The sequence below is a fragment of the Bufo gargarizans genome, chromosome 2, assembly GCF_014858855.1.
Source record: "Bufo gargarizans isolate SCDJY-AF-19 chromosome 2, ASM1485885v1, whole genome shotgun sequence".
Taxonomy (NCBI): domain Eukaryota; kingdom Metazoa; phylum Chordata; class Amphibia; order Anura; family Bufonidae; genus Bufo; species Bufo gargarizans.
In genome coordinates this window covers 219804134-219829235 of record NC_058081.1, presented here as the reverse complement: position 1 = coordinate 219829235, position 25102 = coordinate 219804134, and the positions used below count along the sequence as shown (strand labels likewise).

Genomic DNA, 25102 nt, shown 5'->3' with positions numbered 1-25102 from the left:
GTAGGACAATGTAATTATGGATGCGGCACTACCTATTATGTATAGGTTTTATTTTATGCTTGCAATTTTACACAATAAAAGTATTTTTAAAATACTCATACTGAAAAAACTTTTTTTTTCTTCCGATCGTCTTATGTAGGGGATAATTTTATGCAGGATGAGGTGACGTTTTCAGTGCTACAATTTTGAGGTACATAGTACTTTTTGATCACTCACTACTACACTTTTTGTAAGGAATTTTTTTTTTATTAAGGCGGGGAGGGCAGAGCTTTGGTGCTAAACAGCTCATTTGCTCATCTAACAGTGCTCTTGGATGAATAGGAGTTGCACAAGATTAGAAAACATGGCTGCTTACCGTATTTTTCGCCCCATAAGACGCACTTTCCCCCCCCAAAAAATGGGGGAGAAATACTCCCGCGTCTTATGGGGCGAATGCTGGCAGGTTTAACATCGCTGGATGCGATGTAGAGCGAGCGGGGGCCGGGGGAGGGACTGGTAGGAGGAGCTGGGGGCTGGGAATAGCGGCGGGGCAGTGCAGTCAGTATACTATAGCCCCGCCCCTCCGGTATAGCAATATAAAATATCTTATTCAATTAAAATGTATTACATATGCCCCCTCACTCCTAAATTCCTAATAGTACCTTACATCCTATCCCTAATAGGTTCTGTACGATGCCGGCAGCGTAACTCTCTGATCTCACTTGCCTGCGCCGCCTACTCTATGAATGAAGCAGGCGGCGCAGGCAAGTGACGTCAGTGAGTGACGCGCCGGCCGCCCGGCCTGCCTGCCGGTAGACCGGCGTTGTACAGAACCTATTAGGAATAGGATGTAAGGTACTATTAGGAGTTTAGGAGTGAGGGGGCATATGTAATACATTTTTATTGAATAAGACATTTTATATTTGTATACTTGGGGGGGTTGGCTGATCCGTGGATGGCACAGTTAAGTGGTGGGGGGGGGGGGTCTGTGGATGGCACTGTTATGGGGTGGGGGGTCTGTGAATGGCACATATATAACAGTGTCCGTCATCCACAGCTCCCCCCGTAACAGTGTCCGTCATCCACAGCTCCCCCCCGTAACAGTGTCCGTCATCCACAGCTCCCCCCCGTAACAGTGTCAGTCATCCACAGCTCCCCCCGTAACAGTGTCCGTCATCCACAGCTCCCCCCGTAACAGTGTCCGTCATCCACAGCTCCCCCGTAACAGTGTCCGTCATCCACAGATCCCCCCGTAACAGTGTCCGTCATCCACAGATCCCCCCCGTAACAGTGTCCGTCATCCACAGATCCCCCCCATAACAGTGTCCGTCATCCACAGATCCCCCCCATAACAGTGTCCGTCATCCACAGATCCCCCCCATAACAGTGTCCGTTATCCACAGATCCCCCCCATAACAGTGTCCGTCATCCACAGATCCCCCCCATAACAGTGTCCGTCATCCACAGATCCCCCCCATAACAGTGTCCGTCATCCACAGACCACCATTAGTTCCAAACCCACCAAAAGCACACCTTTTGGGTAAAAATATATTTTTTCTTATTTTCCTCCCCAAAAACCTAGGTGCGTCTTATAGGGCGAAAAATACGGTACTTCTAGAAACAGCATTACACCTTTCTACAGGTTGTGTATGATATTGAAACTCAGCTCAACTGTCATGATTCTTCTGGACAACCCCTTCTAGCTCAAAGATTTGCCAAGTGACGACCGAAAGAAATTCAGTCCTGGGTTACAATAAAGGATGTAAACTCAGGCCCAATACAAGATAACTAATGCTATGTATTTTCAATGTTACAGTTTTTCATGCAGATTATGTCTAAATATAATTGAGAATTTTTTTTTATTTTTTTTAACCATTATGTTTTTAATAGAACGAATAAGAGGTGGTAAAGCATAGAGAAACCATTTGATTTTTAAACAAATAATTGACTTACTTTTCTCTTTCTTCAATTTCTTTTTGCCTTTCCAGCTCACGCAGACGTTGCCTTTCCTCTCTCTGTCGTTTAACCACTTTTTCAAATTCATTTGGGAACATGGGATCATACTCATCAGCTAACGGAACCAAGACATCTCCTGTAGAAAACCCACTGGGAACAGGGTCCTACAGCGGCATGGCACAATACACAAATAAAATACAACATAAGATCAGATTGGAGGTATTCCTAATTATCAAAACTATTTAAAGGGAACCTGTCAGGTTGAACAAGTTGCCTGAGCTGCAGGCAGCCTGTTATAGAGCAGGAGGAGCTGAGCAGATTGATATATCATTTTGTAGGAAGAGATTCAGTAAAGCTTGTAATTTATCCATTTACATTTCTGCCCCTTCTGGGTATTGAAGTCAGGGAGGCGGTCCTATCAGTGATTGACAGCTATCTCTGTACACAGTCACAGGGTGAAGGCTGTCCATCACCGATAGGACCATCTCCTGGACTTCAAAGCCCAGAATGAGCTGGAATTTAAATGACAAACCCGAGTTATACTGAATCCTTTCCCACAGTCTGCTCAGCTCATCCTGCTCTATGCTGCCTGTAGCTTACACTGCATTTTTATTGTGACCGCTTCCCTTTAAGTACATTTTCAGAATTCATTATTCGTGTCCATTCTCTAAACAGATAAATACTACAGATGCTGGAAACACCCTATTCTATGTTAGGTTCCAAAAGCTTTATGTATCCATATGTAAAATAAATGTCATCTGAATATGCCTATTTTTAGCATATTAAAGGGGATTCCGGGTTTTTGATATTGGTGACCTATACCCAGGATAGGTGATTGGTATCTGATCAGTGGGGGGTCCTGCTGATCAGCTGTTTGAGGAGGCCGCAGTGCACCAGTGAGTGCCACAGCCTCCTCACAGCTCACCAAGCACAGAAACATCCATTTGATAGCGGCTGTGCTTGGTATCGCAGCTCACCTCCATCCATTAGAATGAGACTGAGCTGTTCCTAGGCCATGTCACCAATGAAAGTAATGTCACTGAAAGAGGCGGCGAGGAGGACTGGGCGGACACTGTCCCTGAAATATGCCGTACTTACACCGAGCTGACCGATCAGCTTTAATAGCCAATGAATAAGAATATACCTTCACTGCAGCAGCCACGTGAGGCGGGGTATCAATAATCTGTCGATCATCTGTATTGCCGCGTTTTAAGTCAATGACGGGGGCAAGTACTGTGCTCTGTTTTGTCCTGTGAGTCTGTAAGACAAAAGGGAAATACATTTAGAACAATATCACTACAAATATAAAATAGAAGTGAAATCAGATGGAAGTGGATCTTCTGGCCTACTATGAGTGACTGTGCCAATGGAGAAGGATGGTATATTAAGGAGAAAGCCCATCTTAATGATCTGAAATGCTACAGAGTGCTTTAATGACATCTGACTTTATTCAGTCATTTCTGTTACTGGGAATCTGACAACAGTCCAACCAAAGGTCCCCAATAAACAAAATAAAAGGTCCTAATGTAAAGATAAGTTCACACCACTATTTCAAATATACATCCGCCACCAACTTAATATTTTGAATTGTTTAGTCATAAAATGCATACCGTAGGTATATGTTTGATGGATCTATGCTTTTAAAAGGGCTTTCAATACTGATGAGCTACATTGTGGATGGGTCAACCGTATCTGCTGTCTAAGGAGGTCCCAGCGCTCTTCATGCTCACCAACGTACATTGTATAGTGGCTGTACTTCTATGGGGCTGAGCTGTCCCTAGGCCACGTGACTGATAAACGTGTCATCACTCAGCCTAGGGAAAGCAGAGAGAATGCTGCAAAGCTACTGTGAGCACTGCTGCCTTCTCAAACAGTACTCAAAGTACCAGAAAACCCCTAGTGATGTCATTGTGTTGTCACGGGCAATTAGAATAAAGTGCACTTGCGTTTAACCCTCCTGCTGGGAAGCACAGAAAATTATATTACACAGATTCACACAGAGGGCTGACTGAAGATAGCCGCTAGCTGTAACTTCAATCTTGGCTGTTTAACTCCTCAGATGCCACGGTAAATAGCAACTGTGGCATCTAGTCAGTCAGAGGAATAGGGCTCCGTCTATCACCATCGGTCTCCCTGTGAATGCAAGTGTGTGGTGGTGATGCACTGCTAAGGCTACTTTCACACTAGCGTTTCTTGGTCCGCTTGTGAGAACCGTTCAGGGCTCTCACAGGCAGCCCAAAACGGATCAGTTCAGCCCCAATGCATTCTGAATGGATAAGGATCTGCTCAGAATGCATCAATTTGCCTCAGTTCCATCTCCATTCTGCTCTGGAGGTGGACACCAAAACGCTGCTTGCAGAGTTTTGATGTCCGTCTGACGAAACTGAGCCAAACGGATCCGTCCTGCCACACAATGTAGGTCAATGGGGACGGATACGTTTTCACTGACAAAATATGGTGCAATTGAAAACGGATCTGCCTCCCATTGACTTTCAGTGTAAGTCAAACGGATCCGTTGGTAATGCAAACGGAGCCGTTCTGAACGGATACAAGCGTTTGCATTATAGGTGCGGATCCGTCTGTGCAGATACCAGACGGATCCGCACCTAACGCAGGTGTGAATGTAGCCTAACAAAGGCCTTCAGCCTGCCATGACTGCATGCCTTTTAGACTGTACCACAAATGGCACCTAAGGCTAAATCCATGCAGATTTTCTACCCAGATTTGCGTGTACATTGCATTCTATAAAAATTTGAAATTCTCATGTACACGATGCAGATTTTTTATGTGCGGATTTTAAAATCATGTCAATTTATTTTATTTTTCCTGACTGGATTTTCTCCATTCACTTCAATCGGGAGAGAAAACCTGCATGAGGAAAATCCAGACGCAAATCCGCACCAACTGATGCAGATTGACCGCACGGATATCCCTGCGAACACTTGCGGATTCTCCGCATATAAATCCTGAACGTGTGCATGTACCCTAATAGCCAGCCTGTCACTGTCACAGTGATAAGCTATAGCACATTGGTGTACAAAGTATATCAATGCATTATTAAAGCTACATTAATGGAAACATGTTCTGGCTCCTTAAATGTGGCAATATAAAAAACACTGGGGGAGATTTATCAAACTGGTTTAAAGTAGAACTGGCTTAGTTGTCCATAGCAACCAATCAGATTCCACCTTTTATTTTTCACAGCTCCTTTGGAAAATGAAAGGTGGAATCTGATTGGTTACTATGGGCAACTAAGAAAGTTCTACTTTACACCAGTTTGATAAATTTCCTCCACTATGTTTGCACGCCACCTGCTATAATTCTATAAAACTCTAAATAACTGGTACCTGTTTGGACCCACTGAATAAATGTAACATGCTAGACATGCAGCAGGAAGAACGTCAGAAATATAAAGTGCTAAAAACAATGGTAGAACTGCTTATATGTATGGAAGTTATATGTACCCCAAAATAGTGTCATTAAGGCCTCTTGTACATGACCGTATGTATAGCTTTTTCAGTATTTTGCGGTCTGTTTTAAACGGATCAGTTTTTCAGTTTGGTTTCCGTTTGTGATCTGTTTTTTTGCGGATCGCAAATGGAAGCGGAATCATACAATAATGTTTAAACAGTAACTACATAAAAAAATTGGGCTGGGCATAAAATTTTCAATAGATGGTTCCTGCAAAAACGGAACGGATACGGAAGACATAAGGATGCCTTCCGTTTTTTTTTTGCGGAACCATTGACTTGAATGGAGCCACGGAACGTGATTCGCGGGCAATAATAGGACATGTTCTATCTTTGAACAGAATGGAAAATACGGAAACGGAATGCATATGGACTGGAGTACCTTCCGTTGTATTTGCGGTCCCATTGAAGTGAATGGTTCTGCATACAGACCGCAAACGGTAATGGAAACCGGGGAAAAAGGTAACCGCAAAAAGGTAACAGAAACAAGGGGGGGGGAACTAAAAAAAAATAAAAAATACGTGTGTGTGCAAGAGGCCTAAAAGATACAATTCATCCCACAGAAAACAACCTCTCATATGACTACAGAAAAATTACTGGCCAGATAAAAACAAAAGTCACCCAGCACAATATTTCGTATTCCACCATGGCAAAAAAATACTGCACAAAAATACTAAGGGAACTAATATTACTCTGACGGAAAAAATGTATGTAGTGCGACCTCTGTCTAAAGAAAGCAAATGAACCCGACATTTACCTTTGCTTGTGTTAGAGCTGCCTTCTTAACCTGCAGCTGGGACTGCAAAAGCTTGAAGTTTTTCGACCATCCTTCTGTTTTTGAGTCGCTCGTCTCCACGCCTAAATCGTCGTATAAAGACATTTTCCTCACCTGCAATCTTTCAAAGGGGAAAAAAAAAATGAATAAATGTATGAGAAGAAATGTAAGGCATTTTCCAATTCATAGACCAAGTTTATGATACTTATCTGCAAACCCTAATTTTAAGGGGTTATTATAACATAGCTAGTCAGTGAATCATGGACATGTTCCGTCTGTGTTCTCCATGGATAGTACACGTACCCTTTGATTTTAATGTGTCACTGTGGGCGAGATGCACTACTTTGGTTTGTGATGTGGACCAAACACGCCCATTGAGGGCTATGGGTCTGCAAAAACCACTGATACAACACGGATTGCATCTGTGTTCTGTCAGTGGTTTTCAGGGACCGTTGGCAGAGATGCTCTGGAAACTGACTTTCAGCCTAGCTGTGTCCATGGAAGACGAATGACGAGCTAAGGGCAATAAACGTACACACAGACCAAACACTGATCCTCCATGAATGAATCACTGAGTGTCTTGTTCTGCTCATCACAGACACAGAAGTGTGAAAGTGGCCTTATGGTCCATTCACACATCCGCAAAATGGGTCCGCAATTTTGCGGAACAGGTGCGGACCCATTCATTTTCAATGGTGCCGGAATGTGCTGTCCGCATCTGCGGATCCGCACTTCCGTTCCGCAAAAAAATAGAACATGTCCTATTCTTGTCCGCAATTGCGGACAAGAAAAGGCATTTTCTATGAGAGTGACGGCGATGTGCGGTCCGCAAAATGAGGAACTCACATTACTGGGGTCCGTGTTTTGCGGATCCGCAAAACACATACGGATGTGTGAATGGACCCTAAGATTGATAAAAAGGCAAGTTCACCAGGATTAACCAGAGGAAGGCAAAACAATCATATAGATGCACATAAGGGGGGAATTCTTCCCAACCCTAGTATGGAGATTCCTCAGAATAAATCTCCAGCAATGTACTAATTACTAACATATATGTACTACGAATCCTTTTCTCTGCATGAAGGTAATGAGTTCACCCCAAGTTTGTCAACCTTTTTTGGTACTTCAATCCACCTAATTCTTCGGTTCTTCACCAGTACAGTTTCCATCTGACCTAAGGCTGGGTTCACGTGAGGCAGTGCCTTTTTCCATGGTTTTCTGACACAGTTAAAAGGGATTGTCTCACTTCAGCAAATTACATTTATCATGTAGAGAAAGTTAATACAAGGCACTTACTACAATGTATTGTGATGGATTCATTTTTCCATCACATTATACACTTCTCGTTTCCATGGTTACAGACCACCCTGCAATCCAGCAGTGGTGGTCGTGCTTGCACACTATGGGATAAAGCACTAGCCTATGTGTGCTCCCATGGTCCTTACCACCAGAGAGGCCGACGTTTTAAGGCCCCTTTCACACGGGCGAGTTTTCCGTGCGGGTGCGATCCGTGCGGCGAACGTATGGCACCCGCACTAAATCCTGACCCATTCATTTCTATGGGGCTGTGCACATGAGCGATGTTTTTAACGCATCACTTGTGCGTTCAGTTGAAATCGCAGCATGCTCTATATTTTCCGATTTTGACGTGACGCAGGCCCCATAGAAGTGAATGGGGTGTGTGAAAATCGGATGGCAACCGCAAGTACGGATGCCGTGCGATTTGCACGCATGGTTGCTAGGAGACCATCGGGATGGAGACCCGATCATTATTATTTTCCCTTATAACATGGTTATAAGGGAAAATAATAGCATTCTGAATACAGAATGCATAGTAAACCAGCGCTAGAGGGGTTAAAAAAAAAATTTAAAAAAATTTAACGCACCTTAGTCCACTTGCTCGCGAAGCCCGGCATCTCCTTGTGTCTCCGCTGCTGATGAACAGGACCTGGGGTGAGCTGCTCCATTAAATATCGGTTAAGGACCTTCGATGACGTCACTCCGGTCATCACATGGTCTTTTACCATGGTGAATCACCATGGTAAAAGATCATGTGACGTACCATGTGATGACCGGAGTGACGTCATCGAAAGTCCTTAACCTGTATTTAATGGAGCAGCTCACCCCAGGTCCTGTTCAGCCGCTCAGCGCAGAGGAGACACAAGGAGATGCCGGGCTTCGTGATCAAGTGGACTAAGGTGAGTTAAATTATATATTTTTTTTTTTTAACCCCTCTAGCGCTGGTTTACTATGCATTCTGTATTCAGAATGCTATTATTTTCCCTTAGAACCATGTTATAAGGGAAAATAATACAATCTTCAGAACATCAATCCCAAGCCCGAACTTCTATGAAGAAGTTCGGGTTTGGGTACCAAACATGCGCGATTTTTCTCACGCGAGTGCAACGCATAACAATGTTTTGCACTTGCGCAGAAAAAATTGCGCATTTTCCCGCAACGCACTCGGCTCTTATCCGGGCAAAAAAACTCACGCCCGTGTGAAAGAGGCCTTATACTATAGTGTGTAAGCACGATCACCACTGCTGGATTGCAGGATGGTCTGTAACCATGGAAACGAGCAGTGTATAATGTGATAGAAAAATGAATCCAGCCAGCAAAGGAAGTAATATTAACTATCTGTACATGAATGCAACGTACTGAAGTGAGACAACCCCTTTATTGGCTACATTACTTTGCAGTAAAACGTGTGTTTAAGGGTACTTTCACATTAGCGTTTTTGTTTTCCGGCACTGAGTACCGTCCTAGGAGCTCAATACCGGAAAAGAACTGATCAGTTTTATCCTAATGCATTCTGAATGGGGAGCATTGCGTTCAGGATGTATCAGTTCAGTCCCTCTTAAATTTTTTGGGACGGAGAAAATACCGCTGCATGCTGCAGTTTTCTCTCCGGCCAATAATACTGATCACTTGCTGGAATGCCGGATCCGGCATTAAGTTTACATTGAAGTGTATTAGTGCCGGACCCGGCATTAGGTGCGCAGACCTTTATTATGTGCGCAGACCGGTATTGCAATGCATTTGTCAGACGGATCCGCATCCGGATCCATCTGACAAATGCCATCAGTTTGCATCCAGATTGCCGGACCCGGCAGGCAGCTTCGGTGACAGAACTGCCTGCTGGAATCCTCTGCCGCAAGTGTGAAAGTACCCTTACCCTTAGGCTACTTTCACACTAGCGTTTTTGCTGGATCCGGCAGGGTTTAGTAAAAACGCTTCCGTTAGTGATAATACAACTGTCTGCATCCGTTATAAAGGGACTAGGTTACATTAACATTGCCAAAGTCAATGGGGGATGGATCTATTTTCTATTGTGCCAGAGAAAACGGATCCGTCCCTATTGACTTGCATTGTGGGTCATGACGGATCCGTCTTGCTCCGCATCCCAGAACATAAAGCAAACCGCAGCATGCTGCAGTTTGCTCTCTGGTATGAGAAAGGAACGGAATGCATTTTAGAGCATTCCGTTCTGATCAGTTATGTTTTGCCCCCATTGACAATGAATGGGAACAAAACGGAAGTGTTTTTCTGCGGTATTGAGACCCTCTGACGGATCTCAAAACCGGAAAAGTGAAACACTAGTGTGAAAGTAGCCTTAGACATTAATCACACTAATCTACATGTGAACCAAGTCTGATAGGCATCTCATATATGAGAACACATACATCGATGCTTACTTGCACCAGCCTGATTACACAGGGGATACTAAATAAATGCAGGAGACAATTCGTTCCACCCTCATTCTGTTCTTTTCACAGGGAGATTGTGCTGCCGATAATTGGGCATCTTTCATGCTGAGGAATAAGCGTTTGCTCGTTCATCCGCAAAAAAAATCGATTGTCCCCGATAATCGTCCCGATTATCGTGCAGTCCAGTAGGTGTGACCATGTATTACATTTGAATGGGCACAAAATAACTCTACATTTCCCCAGCCTCTGCTCCTAAGACATATGGGTCCACGTTTATTAACAGTCTCATGGCCTAATATAACACGCGATGCACCTAGGCCATGTCATCGATGAACCTGACATCACTGGCCTAGGCCTCTTCAAATAGCGGATCGGCGTGGGTGCCTGAGATCGGAAACCCCACCACCACTATGTGATACTGATGACCTAACCTGTTGACCCATCAGTATCAACATCTCAGACAACCTCTTAACGATTGCTCCATGCCTGCATAATTCACATGAGCGAATAACAAAATCATGAAAAATAGATGGAAAATTCAACTCAGCCCAACATACGGAAAGAAATATGGCACAAACTGGATTAGGAAACTTGTGTTTTCCCGTGCACGTGCCCCCTTTAGGACAGACTTCCAATGAGAGCAGAGTACAGGCTGCCACAATCGGCAGCTTCCCCTGCTGTAAGGCTACAAGTGCTTTCTCTATAATGACAGGTTTGGGGATTGTGTCTTCACCCAGTACTGAGAATGGCTGCCAAACACAGCTCAGGGCATCCGTACTGTTCTAACTCAACCATAGTGAGAATATCGGCAGCAGGCTCCTCACCACCGAGCACCGCAGGCCGCACGCTTCAGACTTTAGGGGGCCAAACGTTTTACCCTCACAGGGCAATACTCACCTACTACCTGTAAGAAACCTCCATAAACACCCGCTGCTGGCCGGAAGGGGCGGGACTTGTGTGCGTGCATCACATGCGACCGTACAGTGACGAACGTCCACAAACGAGGCTTGGAACGCAACATTGACGCATCTTACGTGAAGCGTTTCAAGGGACCGGAAGTCTCCACTAGTCGCTAGTGTGTAGGGATTGTTAGCGTTACATTGCGATGTATCCTGTGCTTTACCTACATTGCGATGGGGAGCCTAGAGTGGTCTTGAAGAATTGGAAAAGATTCAGTGAAAGCTTGCGCTAGACTTCAAAGACAAACTGAGTGTAATAGCGATTTAGTGTGGTGGCAGTGCAGTGTCTGTGCAAAACTACCAGTGATCAGGGCTCTGTATCTTCAAGTCCCCAAGTGGAACTTAAAAAAGTAGTAAAATAAAAATTACAATTAAAATAATGCCTTTTCTCATATAGACTTATTTACAAGAGGTTAAAAAAATTAAACTACATATAATTGGTATCAGCACTTCCATAACGACCTGATCTATAAAAGGATCAAGTTACTTATCCCATGTGGTGAATGGTGTAAGGAAAAAAAATAACTTAAAGGGGTTATCCAATATCACAAACAGCCCCTGCGCTGCTCCTGGTCCCCGCTGCTGCTGCTTCTCCCTGTACACGAATGAAAACATCCGGTGTCGGGGGGGAGTCTCCCTAGCGTCACCTGTGATGCTAGGGAAGCTCGTCCCGCCTGCCATTGGCTGCTCTCCCCTGACACCGGATGTTTTCATCCGTGTACAGGGAGAAGCAACCGCGGCGGTGCGGGGAGCGAGATAAGTATATTCCCTCTGCGGAGCCTGACACAAGGGGGGGGGGGGGGGCTGTTCGTGATATCGGATAACCCCTTTAAAAAACAATGAATTAACTGCTGTTTTAGTCACCTCACTTAAAAAATGGTATAAAAAGCAATCAAAATGACATATGTACTCCAAAAGGATACCAATATAAAATGCAGCCCATCTGGCAAAAACAGAAGCCTTCACACAGCTACTTTGATGGAAAAATACAAAAAAGAAAGTGGTTAGAATCCTTTCTACAGCCGTTATTTAAGAGAACACCAGGCTATGTCAAAGATACAACAGATGTCCTTCAATGTTTTTTTTATAATAAACAGGGGCGGACTGGCCATAGACCTTACAGGCAAATTTCCCAGGGGGCCATCCAAGTCCTCCTCATGGCTGCCAGCCAGGTACATAAAGATCTGATGTTCTCAGCATTAATTAGTGTAGGAGCATCAGGTACTTATGCACCTGGCCAGCATCCGCAGGTGCCCTCCTGAATTCAACTGTATTGACGTCCTCAGGATGATAATACAGTTCCATACCGTGGCGCCTGCTGCAATATTTTGTGCTGCACTGTGGTATTTGGTTCTGCTAGGCAGGGGCGTACCTAGAGCATTTGGCACCCGGGGCGAACCCTTTGTTTGGCACCCCCCGCCCGCCCGCCCAAGAAAGTTAAGAAAACATGCACAAACTTTTTTCAATGTTTTCAATAATATTTATTACAAATTACACCCCCTCCCTCCCCACCTTAATTACACCCCCTCCCTTAATAACACCCCCCTTAATTACACCCCCTCAGGTCCCCACAATGCCCCTCTATCATGAGGTGCAGGTCCCCACAATGCCCCTCTATCATAGGGTGCAGGTCCCCACAATGCCCCTCTATCATGAGGTGCATGTCCTCACAATGCCCCTCTATCATGGGGTGCATGTCCCCACAATGCCCCTCTATCATGGGGTGCAGGTACCCACAAAGCCCCTCAATCAGGGGGTAGGGGTCCCCACAAATAGTCTATCAGAGGGTGCAGATCCCCACAAAGCCCCTCTATCACTGCCACTTTATCAGAGGGTCGGGGTCACCCACTTCAGCAAGTCACCATCTCCACATGACTACCCTCCAGACTATAAGAACAGCCTGGCTGCAAGGTGAACCCCAACTTCAGCACTCACTCCGCTCCCACTCAGCTCCGCTTCAGCTCCCACTCATTGCAGTCAGAGGGGTGCACGCCGCGCACTTACCTGCTGGGGACACACCTGCTCCCTTTCACTTCACAACTAGAAAGTTTGCGGGGCGCCCATGCTGCCGGCCCTGTCTGTAGCGTCACTCACCGCAGGGGCTGAAGGCGGAGACTGGATACTGCCCATGACTCCCGCTAGCTTAGCTCCTCCCGGTCTGTGTAAAGATGGCGGACGAGGACGGGATCCACTCGCGTCGCGGTGCACCAGTGGATGGAGGGGTGACTCCGTCATGGCACCCCCCTTGTGAGTGGCACCCGGGGCGGGCCGCCCCCCCCTTGGTACGCCACTGCTGCTAGGGATATATTTAGTTCTGCACTATGGCCCTCTGTCAATTTTGACCCGCCTACAACATTGGGCCACATTTAGTTTTTTTCCAGAGCCACTTTAAGTTCCCAGTCCGCCGCTGATAATAAAATCTGGAAAAATAATTGCCGTATTTTTCGCCCCATAAGATGCAGTTTTTCCCCCCCAAAGTGGGGGGAAAATGCCTCTGCGTCTTATGGGGCGAATACTAATGAAGCGCTTCCATTTTGGAAGCGCTTCATTAGTACCGGAGGACAGGGAAGCGGTGAAGGATCTGTACTCACCGCTTCCTGGTCCTCCACTTGGCTGTCTGCTGTTCAGGGCTGCGCACTATGTGACCTCACTGCACAGCCTTTACAGCTGACAGCCGAGAACCAGGAAGAAGAGAAAGAGAGAGAACGCTGGTGGTGAGGAGCAGCGGCGTCCAAGAGCAGGAGAGGTAAATTATTTTATTTTATGAGCTGATCGGAGGGCATGATGGCTGACATGGGGCGGCATGATGGCTGACGTGGGGCGGCATGATGGCTGACGTGGGGCGGCATGATGGCTGACGTGGGGCGGCATGATGGCTGACGTGGGGCGGCATGATGGCTGACGTGGGGCGGCATGATGGCTGACGTGGGGCGGGCATGATGGCTGATGTGGGGCGGCATGATGGCTGACATGGGGTGGCATGATGGCTGACATGGGGCGAGCATGATGGCTGACATGGGGCGGGCATGATCGCTGACATGGGGCGGGCATGGGGGTCTGATCTGAGGCATTGGGGGTCTGATCTGAGGTCTGATTAACATTGGGGGTCTGATTGCTGGTCTGACCTGAGGTGTAATGGAAAATATGTTTTTCTTATCCTCCTCTAAAACCTAAGGGCATTTTATGGGCGAAAAATACGGTATATATGGCTGACTAGTGACCTTCTCTCCCTCTAGACATCGATTCCCCACAATATTACTCTCACAGCGTTGGAATGCCATCTCCACAAATATAGCAGCTCTGCGTCATTGATTGAATATATCCTGGATGTAACCGCGTTTCTCTTGCAGTATAATTATTTTTTGTTTAATGACAAGTTTGATCTGCAAAAGAGCAGAGTTTCCATGGGTGCTAAATTTTCACACTCTTTAGCAAACGTAGTCATGTGTTTTTTTTTTTTTGAAAGAAAATCATGTGGATTCTAGTGTAAATCCTTTTTCTTTGGGATGGTGACCTGCTCATTATATGGGAGGGTGATGTGTCTACCATACCAGCATTTATCTCCTATCTTAATAATAATACATATAATCTTAAATTTACGTATCTTTCTGACTCGTGCACCATCAACTTTTTGGATTTGAAATTAACAGGGTTACCTGATAACCCCATATAAACTGAAATGCATTACAAAGATACAGCGGAAATACTTTTGTATGTGCCGCCAGCCATCATCCCCGACATACCATTAAGGGCATTCCGGTAGGGGAAATGATTAGAGCATGCAGAAATTGCAGTAGCCAAGAATCATTTCATAGGAAATGCAAAGCAATAGAGGCACGGTCACACTAAAGGGGTATTCACATTGGATGCTGCAGAGAGCGGATCATAGCACAAAATAGGTCAAGAGAGGACCTCTTGTTTGGCAGGAGGTCTATTAATCATGAGAACCCACAAGGGACTGTTAGAGACTCGGGGGATAGCCCAAAACAACATCAAGCTACTACAAAACATAAAAACAGAAGTGGAAATTGTAGGATAAATAAAAAGGAATTAAGCACTATTTTATCTACTCTAGTATTAACATATAGCAAACTATTTTCCCAAATTAAGAATTCAATATTAAAGTATTTACCCATGTTACATGAGGACGGTATTTTGTCCTAGGTTCTTCAAAAAGGGTGTAGAATAGTACCAAGACGTCCTCTACCATTGGGAAATGCACTGTCCCCCTCATATTTTACTTCTGCTCCTTGTAGACAGACTAATTCTTGGCTCCAATATAGTGTGGAACAAATCCAAGTAAACATGTCATTATGTCTTGGAAAGAAGAAATTTTCATGATTCTGGGCACAAGATGACATTTCCCATTAAAACGTATCTCAATTGTAATTCAGTGGGCATTGTATATGTCATAATGTGCACAGATTGTGACCTAATATATGTTGGTAGCTCGTCTCATAAGTTTAAAGGGAGTCTGTCACCACAGTATGCCATTATACACTGCTTACATAGCACTGTAGCATAACTATAGATGAATCAAACGGCACCTGTCTCCTTTTGTTTTACTATTCACTAAAGGAAAAAATGCTGTTTTATTCGTATGCAAATGAGGGCTCGCAAGTGCCCAAGGCAGCGTTCGGGCTGTAAGTGCCCAGGCCGCTTATCCTTCTTCTCACATAACCTCTCCCCAGCCTGTTGCTTGGCCCGCCTTGTAAGCCTCTTGCATCATTCAGTTTACTGTATGAGATCCTGCCTGCGCATGCGCACTGTGATGACCATTGTGGGCAGTAGCATCGCTCCATGCAGTGCGCATGAGCCGGCGGGATCTCATACAGTAAACTGGATGACGCAAGAGGCTTACAGCAACAGGCTGGGGAGGGGTTATGTGAAGCATGAGCGACCTGGGCACTTACAGCTCGAACGCTGCCCCGGGCACTTGCGAGCCCTCATTTACATACGAATAAAACTGTGTTTTTTCTTTTGGTGAACATGAAAACAAAAGAAGACAGGTACCGTTTGATTCATGAAAAGAATATAGGTATTGAGGCTCACCTCAAAAAAAAATTGGGAACGTGGGTATCCAAAAAAAGTGTTACATAAAGCCTATCGAAAGGCCAAAGAAGTAGATCGTAGCGACCTATTACAAGATCGCAAAAAAGAGGGCACCGAAAAAATAGTGCGCTGTATAGGCACCTATGACATCAAACACCAAGAAGTTAGTAACATTCTGAAGAAATATTGGAATGTTCTAAGAATGGATGAGGATATACAGAAAGTGATTACACCATACCCCACAATCACGTACAGAAGAGGACCAAACCTCAGAGAACAGCTTGTACATAGTAATTTCCAGTGGAATTATCAACACACAGAAAAAAACACATGGTTAACCACAAAAGGATCCTATCCATGTGGAAACAGTAAAATGCTAGCCTGTAAAGAATTTGTAAATCCGGTTGACCAGAAAAAGTACAAAATCTCCCAGTATATAAATTGTAAGACAATGGGGGTTGTTTATGCTATACAATGCAGTTGCCCCAAAATATACGTGGGAAAACAGTACAACAACTCCGAAGGAGAGTTCCCAAACATTTTAGTGATATCAATCTAAAAACGGACACTACATTATCTAGACATATACAAGCTGAACATGGCGGTAAAAGCGACAGCTTAAAAATATTAGGGATAATTAAATTAAAATCAGGCCCAAGACAGGGCGATATAGATCAAAAACTACAGCAGGAAGAAACTCACTGGATATATAGATTAAAAAGCCTCACACCCCAAGGTCTAAACGAAGGCTTCACCTATGCATCTTTCCTGTAAAAACAATTAAAAGTAAAGGAATAGACAAATCTATAAATATATGAGAAATATATGTTGTCTAACCGCTATTAATAAATCATGGAGTAGTGGCCAAAAACTAAACAAAGTAACAACCAATAATTAAATATCTAATAAAAACAAAAAAATAAACTAGTACATTACCTCTCATCTTATCCGGAAAATAAATTAGACCTGATAGACAAAAAAACTAATGAATGTTATATAAAATCCACCGATCATGTCTTTATAATACATCAAAATCATAAAAATAGTTGGTAAATCTATAAATATATATATTAAAAAGAGAAGAGAAAAATAATATAATTATAAATATAAATATAATATAAAAATATATTATTTCACCTTTCAACACAAAAATATAAAAAAAAGTTAATATTAACGAAAGAGAGCCTAATAATGAATAAAGTATACATTATTTAATAGTTTAATAAAAAGTGCACCATCAAAAGTATATAGGCACAATAATATTAGCGAAATAGTCACTAAAACACTGTTAATTCATTCACTTATAATAGATAGATTTGCCAATATTAAAATATAGTTATATAAATAAATGTATTTAGGTAAGTACCTAATACAACTACTAAAATCAGTGATAGATTCATCAATAAATAATCAAAATTTATGATCATATGTAGAATTTATAATCATGACTAAAGAGAAAAAAATATATAAAAACCTAAATTCATGATTGGGAAAATTATGTAGAATTTATAGTTTTGTCTAATAAAGTATGTATAAAAAATAATAATAATCCAATCAAACAGCGAGAGTGGTGGTAAGATAAATTTAGTGATCAGTGGGTATTAATACATATAGTGAAAGTTTAATATAAACAATTAATGCCATAATAGTAAAATCGCAAAGAATCGAAATTAGTCAGATGAAAAATCGAAAATAGCTCCACGATCTAAGTTCAAAGACATGCGCTTAACGTACCGAAGAATCATGACAAGCCTATTCACAGATCGAAAATAGCCTTACGCTCTAAGTCCGAAGACATGCGCGAAATTTGATGAAATATCGCGTGAAGACATACGTCAGTAGTAATCGAATTAAACAACCAAAGAGATCGAAGGTAACAAGAGTGCGATTTCTAACAAGCACAGTGATTGGCTGGTCCAAGAAAACGTCATGAAAAGGGAGGTAATAAATAACACAGCCACACACGAACTCCGTGCAGACTGCCCGATCCCCTGAAGACGCCATGGATATGGCGAAACATGTCGGGGGGCAGTAATTAGTTTTTAGACTCTAGGGCATCCAGCCGGTCAAAGTCAAAGCTCCTGGCGATAGTTTAGTCAGCAAAGCAAGATACTCCACAGTTCTATAAAGCATCACTAGCTAGCAGAAGACGCTGTAAGCAGCTCGATTATAGATAGAAAGAGTAGGAGTTCGGATGATATTAACAGTCAGGAACAATGGCAACAATATTAAAGTAATAGCAATATTTAACTACAAATTAGCAGGCAGCTGTGAGATGAGTAGCAGCACCATAAGATAGGCAATGGTATTCCAATATCTGTGAGACTAAGACGTCATAAGGCAGCAAATGTTACAATATATGGCCACAGCAATAAGGGCCAGATAAACAGGTACAAGCAGCCAGTTTCAAAGTAACCAGACTGCTTGAGCAAATTAACACCAGCCTAAATTGTAGCCAGATCACAGTAAAAGGTTACAAATTAAGTATCTATATAGCTAACAGTGAGAACCTATTACTGTTAGGGCTCTTTCACACCTGCGTTATAGTCTTCCGGCATAGAGTTCCGTCGTCGGGGATCTATGCCGGAAGAATCCTGATCAGGATTATCCTAATGCATTCTGAATGGAGTGAAATCCGTTCAGGATGCATCAGGATGTCTTCAGTTCCGGAACGGAAACGTTTTTTGGCCGGAGAAAATACCGCAGCATGCTGCGCTTTTTTTGCTCCGGCCCAAAAACTGAAGACTTGCCGCAAGGCCGGATCCGGAATGAATGCCCATTGAAAGGCATTGATCCGGATCCGGCCTTAAGCTAAACGTCGTTTCGGCGCATTGCCGGATACGACGTTTAGCTTTTTTAGAGTGGTTACCATGGCTGCCGGGACGCTAAAGTCCTGGCAGCCATGGTAAAGTGTAGCGGGGAGTGGGGGAGCAGCATACTTACCATCCGTGCGGCTCCCGGGGCGCTCCAGAGTGACGTCAGGGCGCCCCAGGCGCATGGATCACGCGATCACATGGCACGTCATCCATGCGCATGGGGCGCTCTGACGTCACTCTGGAGCGCCCCGGGAGCCGCGCGGACTGTAAGTATACCGCTCCCCACTACTACTATGGCAGCCAGGACTTTAATAGCGTCCTGGGTGCCATAGTAACACTGAAAGCATTTTGAAGACGGATCCGTCTTCAAATGCTTTCAGTACACTTGCGTTTTTCCGGATCCGGCGTGTAATTCCGGCAAGTGGAGTACACGCCGGATCCGGACAACGCAAGTGTGAAAGAGGCCTTAGCTAAAAGAGAGCGACTGCAATCTTTATACCACTGCTGCAATCACAGTGCTAAAAGCGAATAAATAAATAATATCAGTACACACATGGATGTCCAGAGATAGTTTTAATATAGTAGGTTAGATAATAAGATGCTCACAATTTATTATTAACAAAGCAAAATAAAAGTTAAATTTTAAACAAATATAAATACAAATGCACTTGTCAAGAGTAGGCAACCAGTAGTCTATGACTAAATGTATATACAATTGAGGCTCACCCAGCCTAAATCGTGCAGTGGTGCTACAAGAACTAGATTGACCCGCCTAGTCAACTAAAGAAAAGGAATATAAATGTAGTATAGTCCGAGCACTCACATACGGGCATATGGAACGAAAATCATTAATAAAACATTTAATAAACATCTAAATGTGTAACATCCCGAAGTATGTTACTAAACTCTCTTTCCCTGCTACAACATGTTAAGTGTAATTTTACTGTCCGTCTATATAAGTATATTGTCATTAATGTAATTTAATGTATTTCTAGGCCTGTTTTATATTATGCTGTAATTTCCCTGTACACCAGCAGGTGGCAGCAATGTGTGATCAGGTCCATAGCCAGTTTAGTATTGCTAGACTGGAATAGTTCATTCCAGTTTTAGCCCCCTCCTCTGTGAGCAGAAGTGGGCTAGTTCCATATCCTGTCTCATGGGGAGGAGAAGGAAGTTTGTTTAGTGTACCAACTACCCCCGCTTGGGGTAGGCTGTGTTAGTAGGAGCTCCCAGAAACAGGGATCCCAAGACAGTATCGAGCCTCGGCTGAGGCAAAGATCATTCTTCCCAGCCTGAGCCATCAGCCTCAGCTGGTTGACAAGAAAAGCAGCCATCTCTAGCCTCCAGGAAGAAGCATTCCCTGCGAGCCGAGCTGTGAGTACATATCCGGAGACTATTGCTGTAACTTGTATGGATTACTGCTGCTATTCAGTAAAGACAAGTTGAATTATATTACCAGTCTGGATCTCATTTACTGCTACCAAAGTTCCTCAATTACTCCTATTAACAACACTCAATTTATTGCAAGTGAGCCAGGATCCAGGAGTCCAGCCGTACCAAGGTAGGAGACACCGTTGATACTACCATATCTGCTATACAGAGACATTATCCCCCTCTGACATTCCTCACCTGGTACGTGAGCTTTAACATCTTAAAGGGCCCTGCTACAGTACCTGCGCAAGCTGCAATTGGCGTCTCGAACAAACTATAGACTTATATACACCTATCCTGACCCACTGCATAATTGGCCATCGTACCACGGTCCGGCTTATTGCAAATGCAATACAATAAAAACATCAGAATGCAAATAAAACTGAAAATAAAGAGGGAAATATAAATATCCGGATAATAAGACTCGAGTTGGGGGGCTTAGTTGGAGATAAACTCTATATAAAGTGCTTGTGCTTGAAAGCGTATTTCTTAAAGGAGTAAAACCTCCTGAAGACGATGGATAAAGTCAATATAACTTCAAACAGGCTGATGTATATAGAACAAATAGATTCTGATAAAACCTGCCAGTCAAGGGGACCCACAGCAATAGTTAAATCCAAACAGAGTTCGGTAAATGTGGTGTGGTAATGATGATCCGCACGCCGAGGCGTCCCACGGCTGTGCGAGACCAACACCACTTGTTACCTGTACCGAGGTCTTCAGATGGAAATACCGTCCTCTCAGTAAGCAAGTAGTACGTCCTGCTATTACGGGCCCAAACAAAAGCCACACCAAACGAAGGTAGATAGTGCTGGCTTGTCACGTGATGTGTCGGCAGGAAGTGCTGGCTGGTCACGTGATGTATCACGTGACCACGGTGAACCTGATATCCTCAACCGAGTATGAAGGAAATGAATCCAATAAATAGCACAAAGTTCTGATTTATCCAGGGAATCTTCAAACTGACATGTCAGGATGGGTCTTCATGAAACCAAACGCGTTTCAGGGTATACAACTGCCCTCTTCCTCAGTGGACCCGCAAGTGCCCAGGGCGGCGTTCGGGCTGTAAGTGCCCAGGTCGCTCATCCTTCTTCTCACATAACCCCAGCCTGTTGCTTGGCCCGCCCTGTAAGCCTCTTGCATCATCCAGTTTACTGTATGAGATCCTGCCTGCGCATGCGCACTGTGATGAGCCGACGGGATCTCATACAGTAAACTGGATGACGCAAGAGGCTTACAGCAACAGGCTGGGGAGGGGTTATGTGAGAAGAAGCATGAGCGACCTGGGCACTTACAGCCCGAACGCCGCCCCGGGCACTTGCGAGCCCTCATTTACATACAAATAAAACAGTGTTTTTTTCTTTGGTGAACATCAAAACAAAAGGAAACAGGTACCGTTTGATTCCTCTATAGTTATGCTACTGTCACAGCCACTATCTCTGGCTGTGACCTTCCGTCCTTGCTCGTTCGGCGCTCCTCGCTGAAGTTTTGTTTCTGTGTGTTATTTGTAGTTCTGTATGGGTTAACTCCCCTGTGTTCCTATTAGGAGTTAATTCTCTCTGTCTGCTCCATGGGTGTGGCCTCTCTGCTGCACCCATAGAACCTGTATATAAGGCCTCTTTCACACTGACGTGTACGGCCCGTGGTCGTGCAGCGGCCCGCAAAATGCGGGCCGCAATGCACGAGCACAGTCCGTGGGGCAGCCGCAGCGGCTCACGGACCTATTCACTTGAATGGGTCCGCGATCCGGCCGTTGCGCAAAAAGATAGGACATGTTCTATCTTTTTGCGGAACGGAAGAACGGCAAGAAACCCCACGGAAGCACTCCGTAGTGCTTCCGTAGGGTTCCGTTCCATGGTTCCATTCCGCACCATTCCTCATCTCCGGATTTGCGGACCCATTCAAGTGAATGGGTCCGCATCCGTGATGCGGAATGCCCACGGAACGGCGCCCGTGTATTGCGGCCCACAGTTTGCGGGCCGCAATACGGCAACGGGCCGGACACGTCAGTGTGAAAGAGGCCTAAGGCTGAGATTTCCTCAGTTCTGGGTCAGCTCTCCTGGTGTGTGTTGTCTTGTCCTGCTCCTAGTTTGTACTCTCTATCCCATGTCTGTCTGTCTGTGCTCTGTGGGTTTCCTACTTGTTCATTCCCGTCTTCTTTCCTGTGTTTTGTTATCTGTTCTGCCTGTTATGTTTGAGTTACCTTGTGTATTTATATTTCTCTGTTCAGCAAGCCCTTGCTGCAGCATGCCTTGCTGCAGAGTGCTATGGGCAAGGCCACGCAGTATACCACTGGTGGAGCTAGTCCTTCTCTGCTCATTGCCACTCCTGTTCCCTTGCGTGAACTCCTGCTTGTGTTTTTAGTTGTTATTTGTATTTACCTGTTTATGTTTGCCTATGTACTGTCGGTACCTTCTGGTACCTGTTGTCCGTTTGCTCCTGTTGTCACTGTCTAGTTCACGCTTCAGAGTGGACCCTGGCAACTCCCTGCAGCAAAGCCTAACCCTACCATCTGGGGCCCTAGTGAATACCAGGAGTTGCTTAGTCACGCCCCTCTGGAGTATTACTAGACAGTGGCGCAGTGGGGGTTTGCTCCCACTGTGCTGACGGTACATAGAGCTCATGTTTTGTCTGTGCTGCCTTCCCTGGTTTTTGTTTGTGCAATAAACTTTTGCGTGTCTGTACCTGATTTCCGTTTATTGCTTGACGACGCGGTGGTCTCTCCTGGGACGTCCAACTCGTGACAGCTACAGTGCTATGTAGGCAGTGTATAATGGCATACTGTGGTGACAGACTCCCTTTAAAAGTAGAATTTTGGAGCACATTAATTACATCCCAAATCCACAACTTGTTAATACATCTAATGCAGCCAAACATTTTATTAATTTTCATAGTAAATCATTTATCAGTCAGCTCTGCTCCTCCTGCTCTATAACATGCTGCCTGCAGATTGCACTGCATTTTGTGATGACAGGTCCTCTTTAATTCTTGTGAAACACCTAAAGAGTTAACAAACGTCCTAAACGCCATTTTAAATATGAGGGGAATGGCCTCTCAAAGCAACTTCAGAACTGAATTTGTCCCTAAAAAAATAGGATTTGGAAATTTTCTTTGTAAAATTGAACATTAGCATCTCAAAAACTATAAAAGTAGGATTGAACAATGATGCCAAATGGAGCTATGTAAATATTAATAATTAGGTATTTTTGAGCAGTCTTTCTTAAATGCTGAGAAATGTAAAATTGAAAAATTCTAAATTAGCTTGATTTTTCATTTGGAATTTTTTATTAATAAAAAATATATATCGACCGGGCAATCGTGCATGCACGGTGCACCCTCTGGGACTTTGCGGGCTCCCTTCTAAGTATACGTGCAGTTCCCACAGGTGACACCCATACGTATCAGACACTGGGGGCATATCCTAGCGATATGCCCCCAATGTCTGAGATGGGAATACCCCTTTAAGGCCATTTTCCAAGTAAGGCTACTTTCAAACTAGCGTTCACATTTTCCGGTATTGAGATCCGGCAGAGGATCTTAATACCGGAGAAAAACGCTTCCGTTTTGTCCCCATTCATTGTCAATGGGGACAAAACTGAACTGAATTGAATGCTCCAAAATGCATTCCGTCCCATTTGGTGGCGTTCCCATAACGAAGAGCAAACCGCAGCAAGCTGTAGTTTTCTTTCCGTCATGAGATGCGGAGCAAATCTGACACAATCTGACACAATAGAAAACTGATCCGTCCCCCGTTGACTTTCAATGGAGTTCATGACGGATCCGTCATTGCTATGTTAAAGATAATACAACAGGATCCGTTCATAACAGATACAGATGGATCAGGCAAGTGTGAAAGTAGCCTAAATGTACCATATATTATAAAGGTTATGTAGAGGGAAGGAGTATTATGCAAAAATATGTATGTATGTCTTTTAAGATATATATATATATATATATATATATATATATACACACTCACCTAAAGAATTATTAGGAACACCATACTAACAGGGGCGGATTAAGTGCATGATGGGCCCGGGGCTATCTACCCAACTTGGGCCCCTCCCTCTATTTTAGTTTAGTTGTTTTTTCTATGTGAAGAGGCTGTGGTGCTTCGTGAGCGCCACAGTCTCTTCCTAGGCCATATGACATCACATTCATCGTTCACATGGCCAAGGTGCAGCTCAGTTCCATCTGAGTGGTTGGGGCTGAGCTGCAATACCAAGCACAGTGCTATCAAATGACATTGCTGAACAAAGAGGCTGCGGAGCTTACTGGAACATCGCGGTCTCCTCAAACAGCTTATTGGCCAGGGTGCCAGGAGTCGGACCCCCACCAGTCTCATATTGATGACCTATCCTGAGGATAGTCCATCAATATATAAATCCCAGAGAAACCTTTTACCTTATGCTATCTGTAGTGTTACATAGGACTGCAAAAATACCCAGGAGCCATTGGCTCCTAAACTGAAAAATTTAGGAGCAAAATAAAAAATTTTGTTGCCAAATTTAAAATACATACCGTATTTTTTGCTTTATAATATGCACCTGGATGTAAGACACACCCCAGGTTTAAAGGAGGAGAATAATAAAAAAAATATTTTCAACCTAAAGGTGGGCTAAAACATGTGCAGTACATGGGTTCATACCTATGGATGAAGGGGGTTATAGTCATATAATATAAACACTGTTAAGTGTACCGTAATTCACCTGTGTTATAACCCCCCCCCCCTCATCCATAAGAATCTTATAGATGAGGGGACTTATAGTCACATTTAATATACACAGGTCATTATGGTACAATTCCTGGACAGTGTTAATATTAAATGTGACTATAAGCCCCTTCATCCATAGAAATTCACTAATGCACTGCAGCACATAGGTGTTTTCCTATGAATGAGGGGGGTTATAGTCACATTTAATGCAAACACTTAGGCCAATAATAGTACAGCTCCTGG

At 44.0% G+C, this 25102-nt stretch overlaps 1 protein-coding gene across 1 annotated transcript in view; it reads right to left on the bottom strand.

The window, feature by feature from the left end:
• Positions 1-10879, bottom strand: part of RBM17 (RNA binding motif protein 17) — a 40991-nt gene extending 30112 nt beyond the window's left edge. The window contains exons 1-4 of the mRNA XM_044280019.1: positions 10785-10879; positions 6163-6301; positions 3080-3193; positions 1933-2099 (exon numbers count right to left, since the gene is read on the bottom strand). Of these exons, the coding sequence (XP_044135954.1) occupies positions 1933-2099; positions 3080-3193; positions 6163-6285 (404 nt within the window). The 5' untranslated portion in view covers positions 6286-6301; positions 10785-10879. The remainder of the gene's footprint in view (positions 1-1932; positions 2100-3079; positions 3194-6162; positions 6302-10784) is intronic.
• Positions 10880-25102: the final 14223 nt, after the last annotated feature.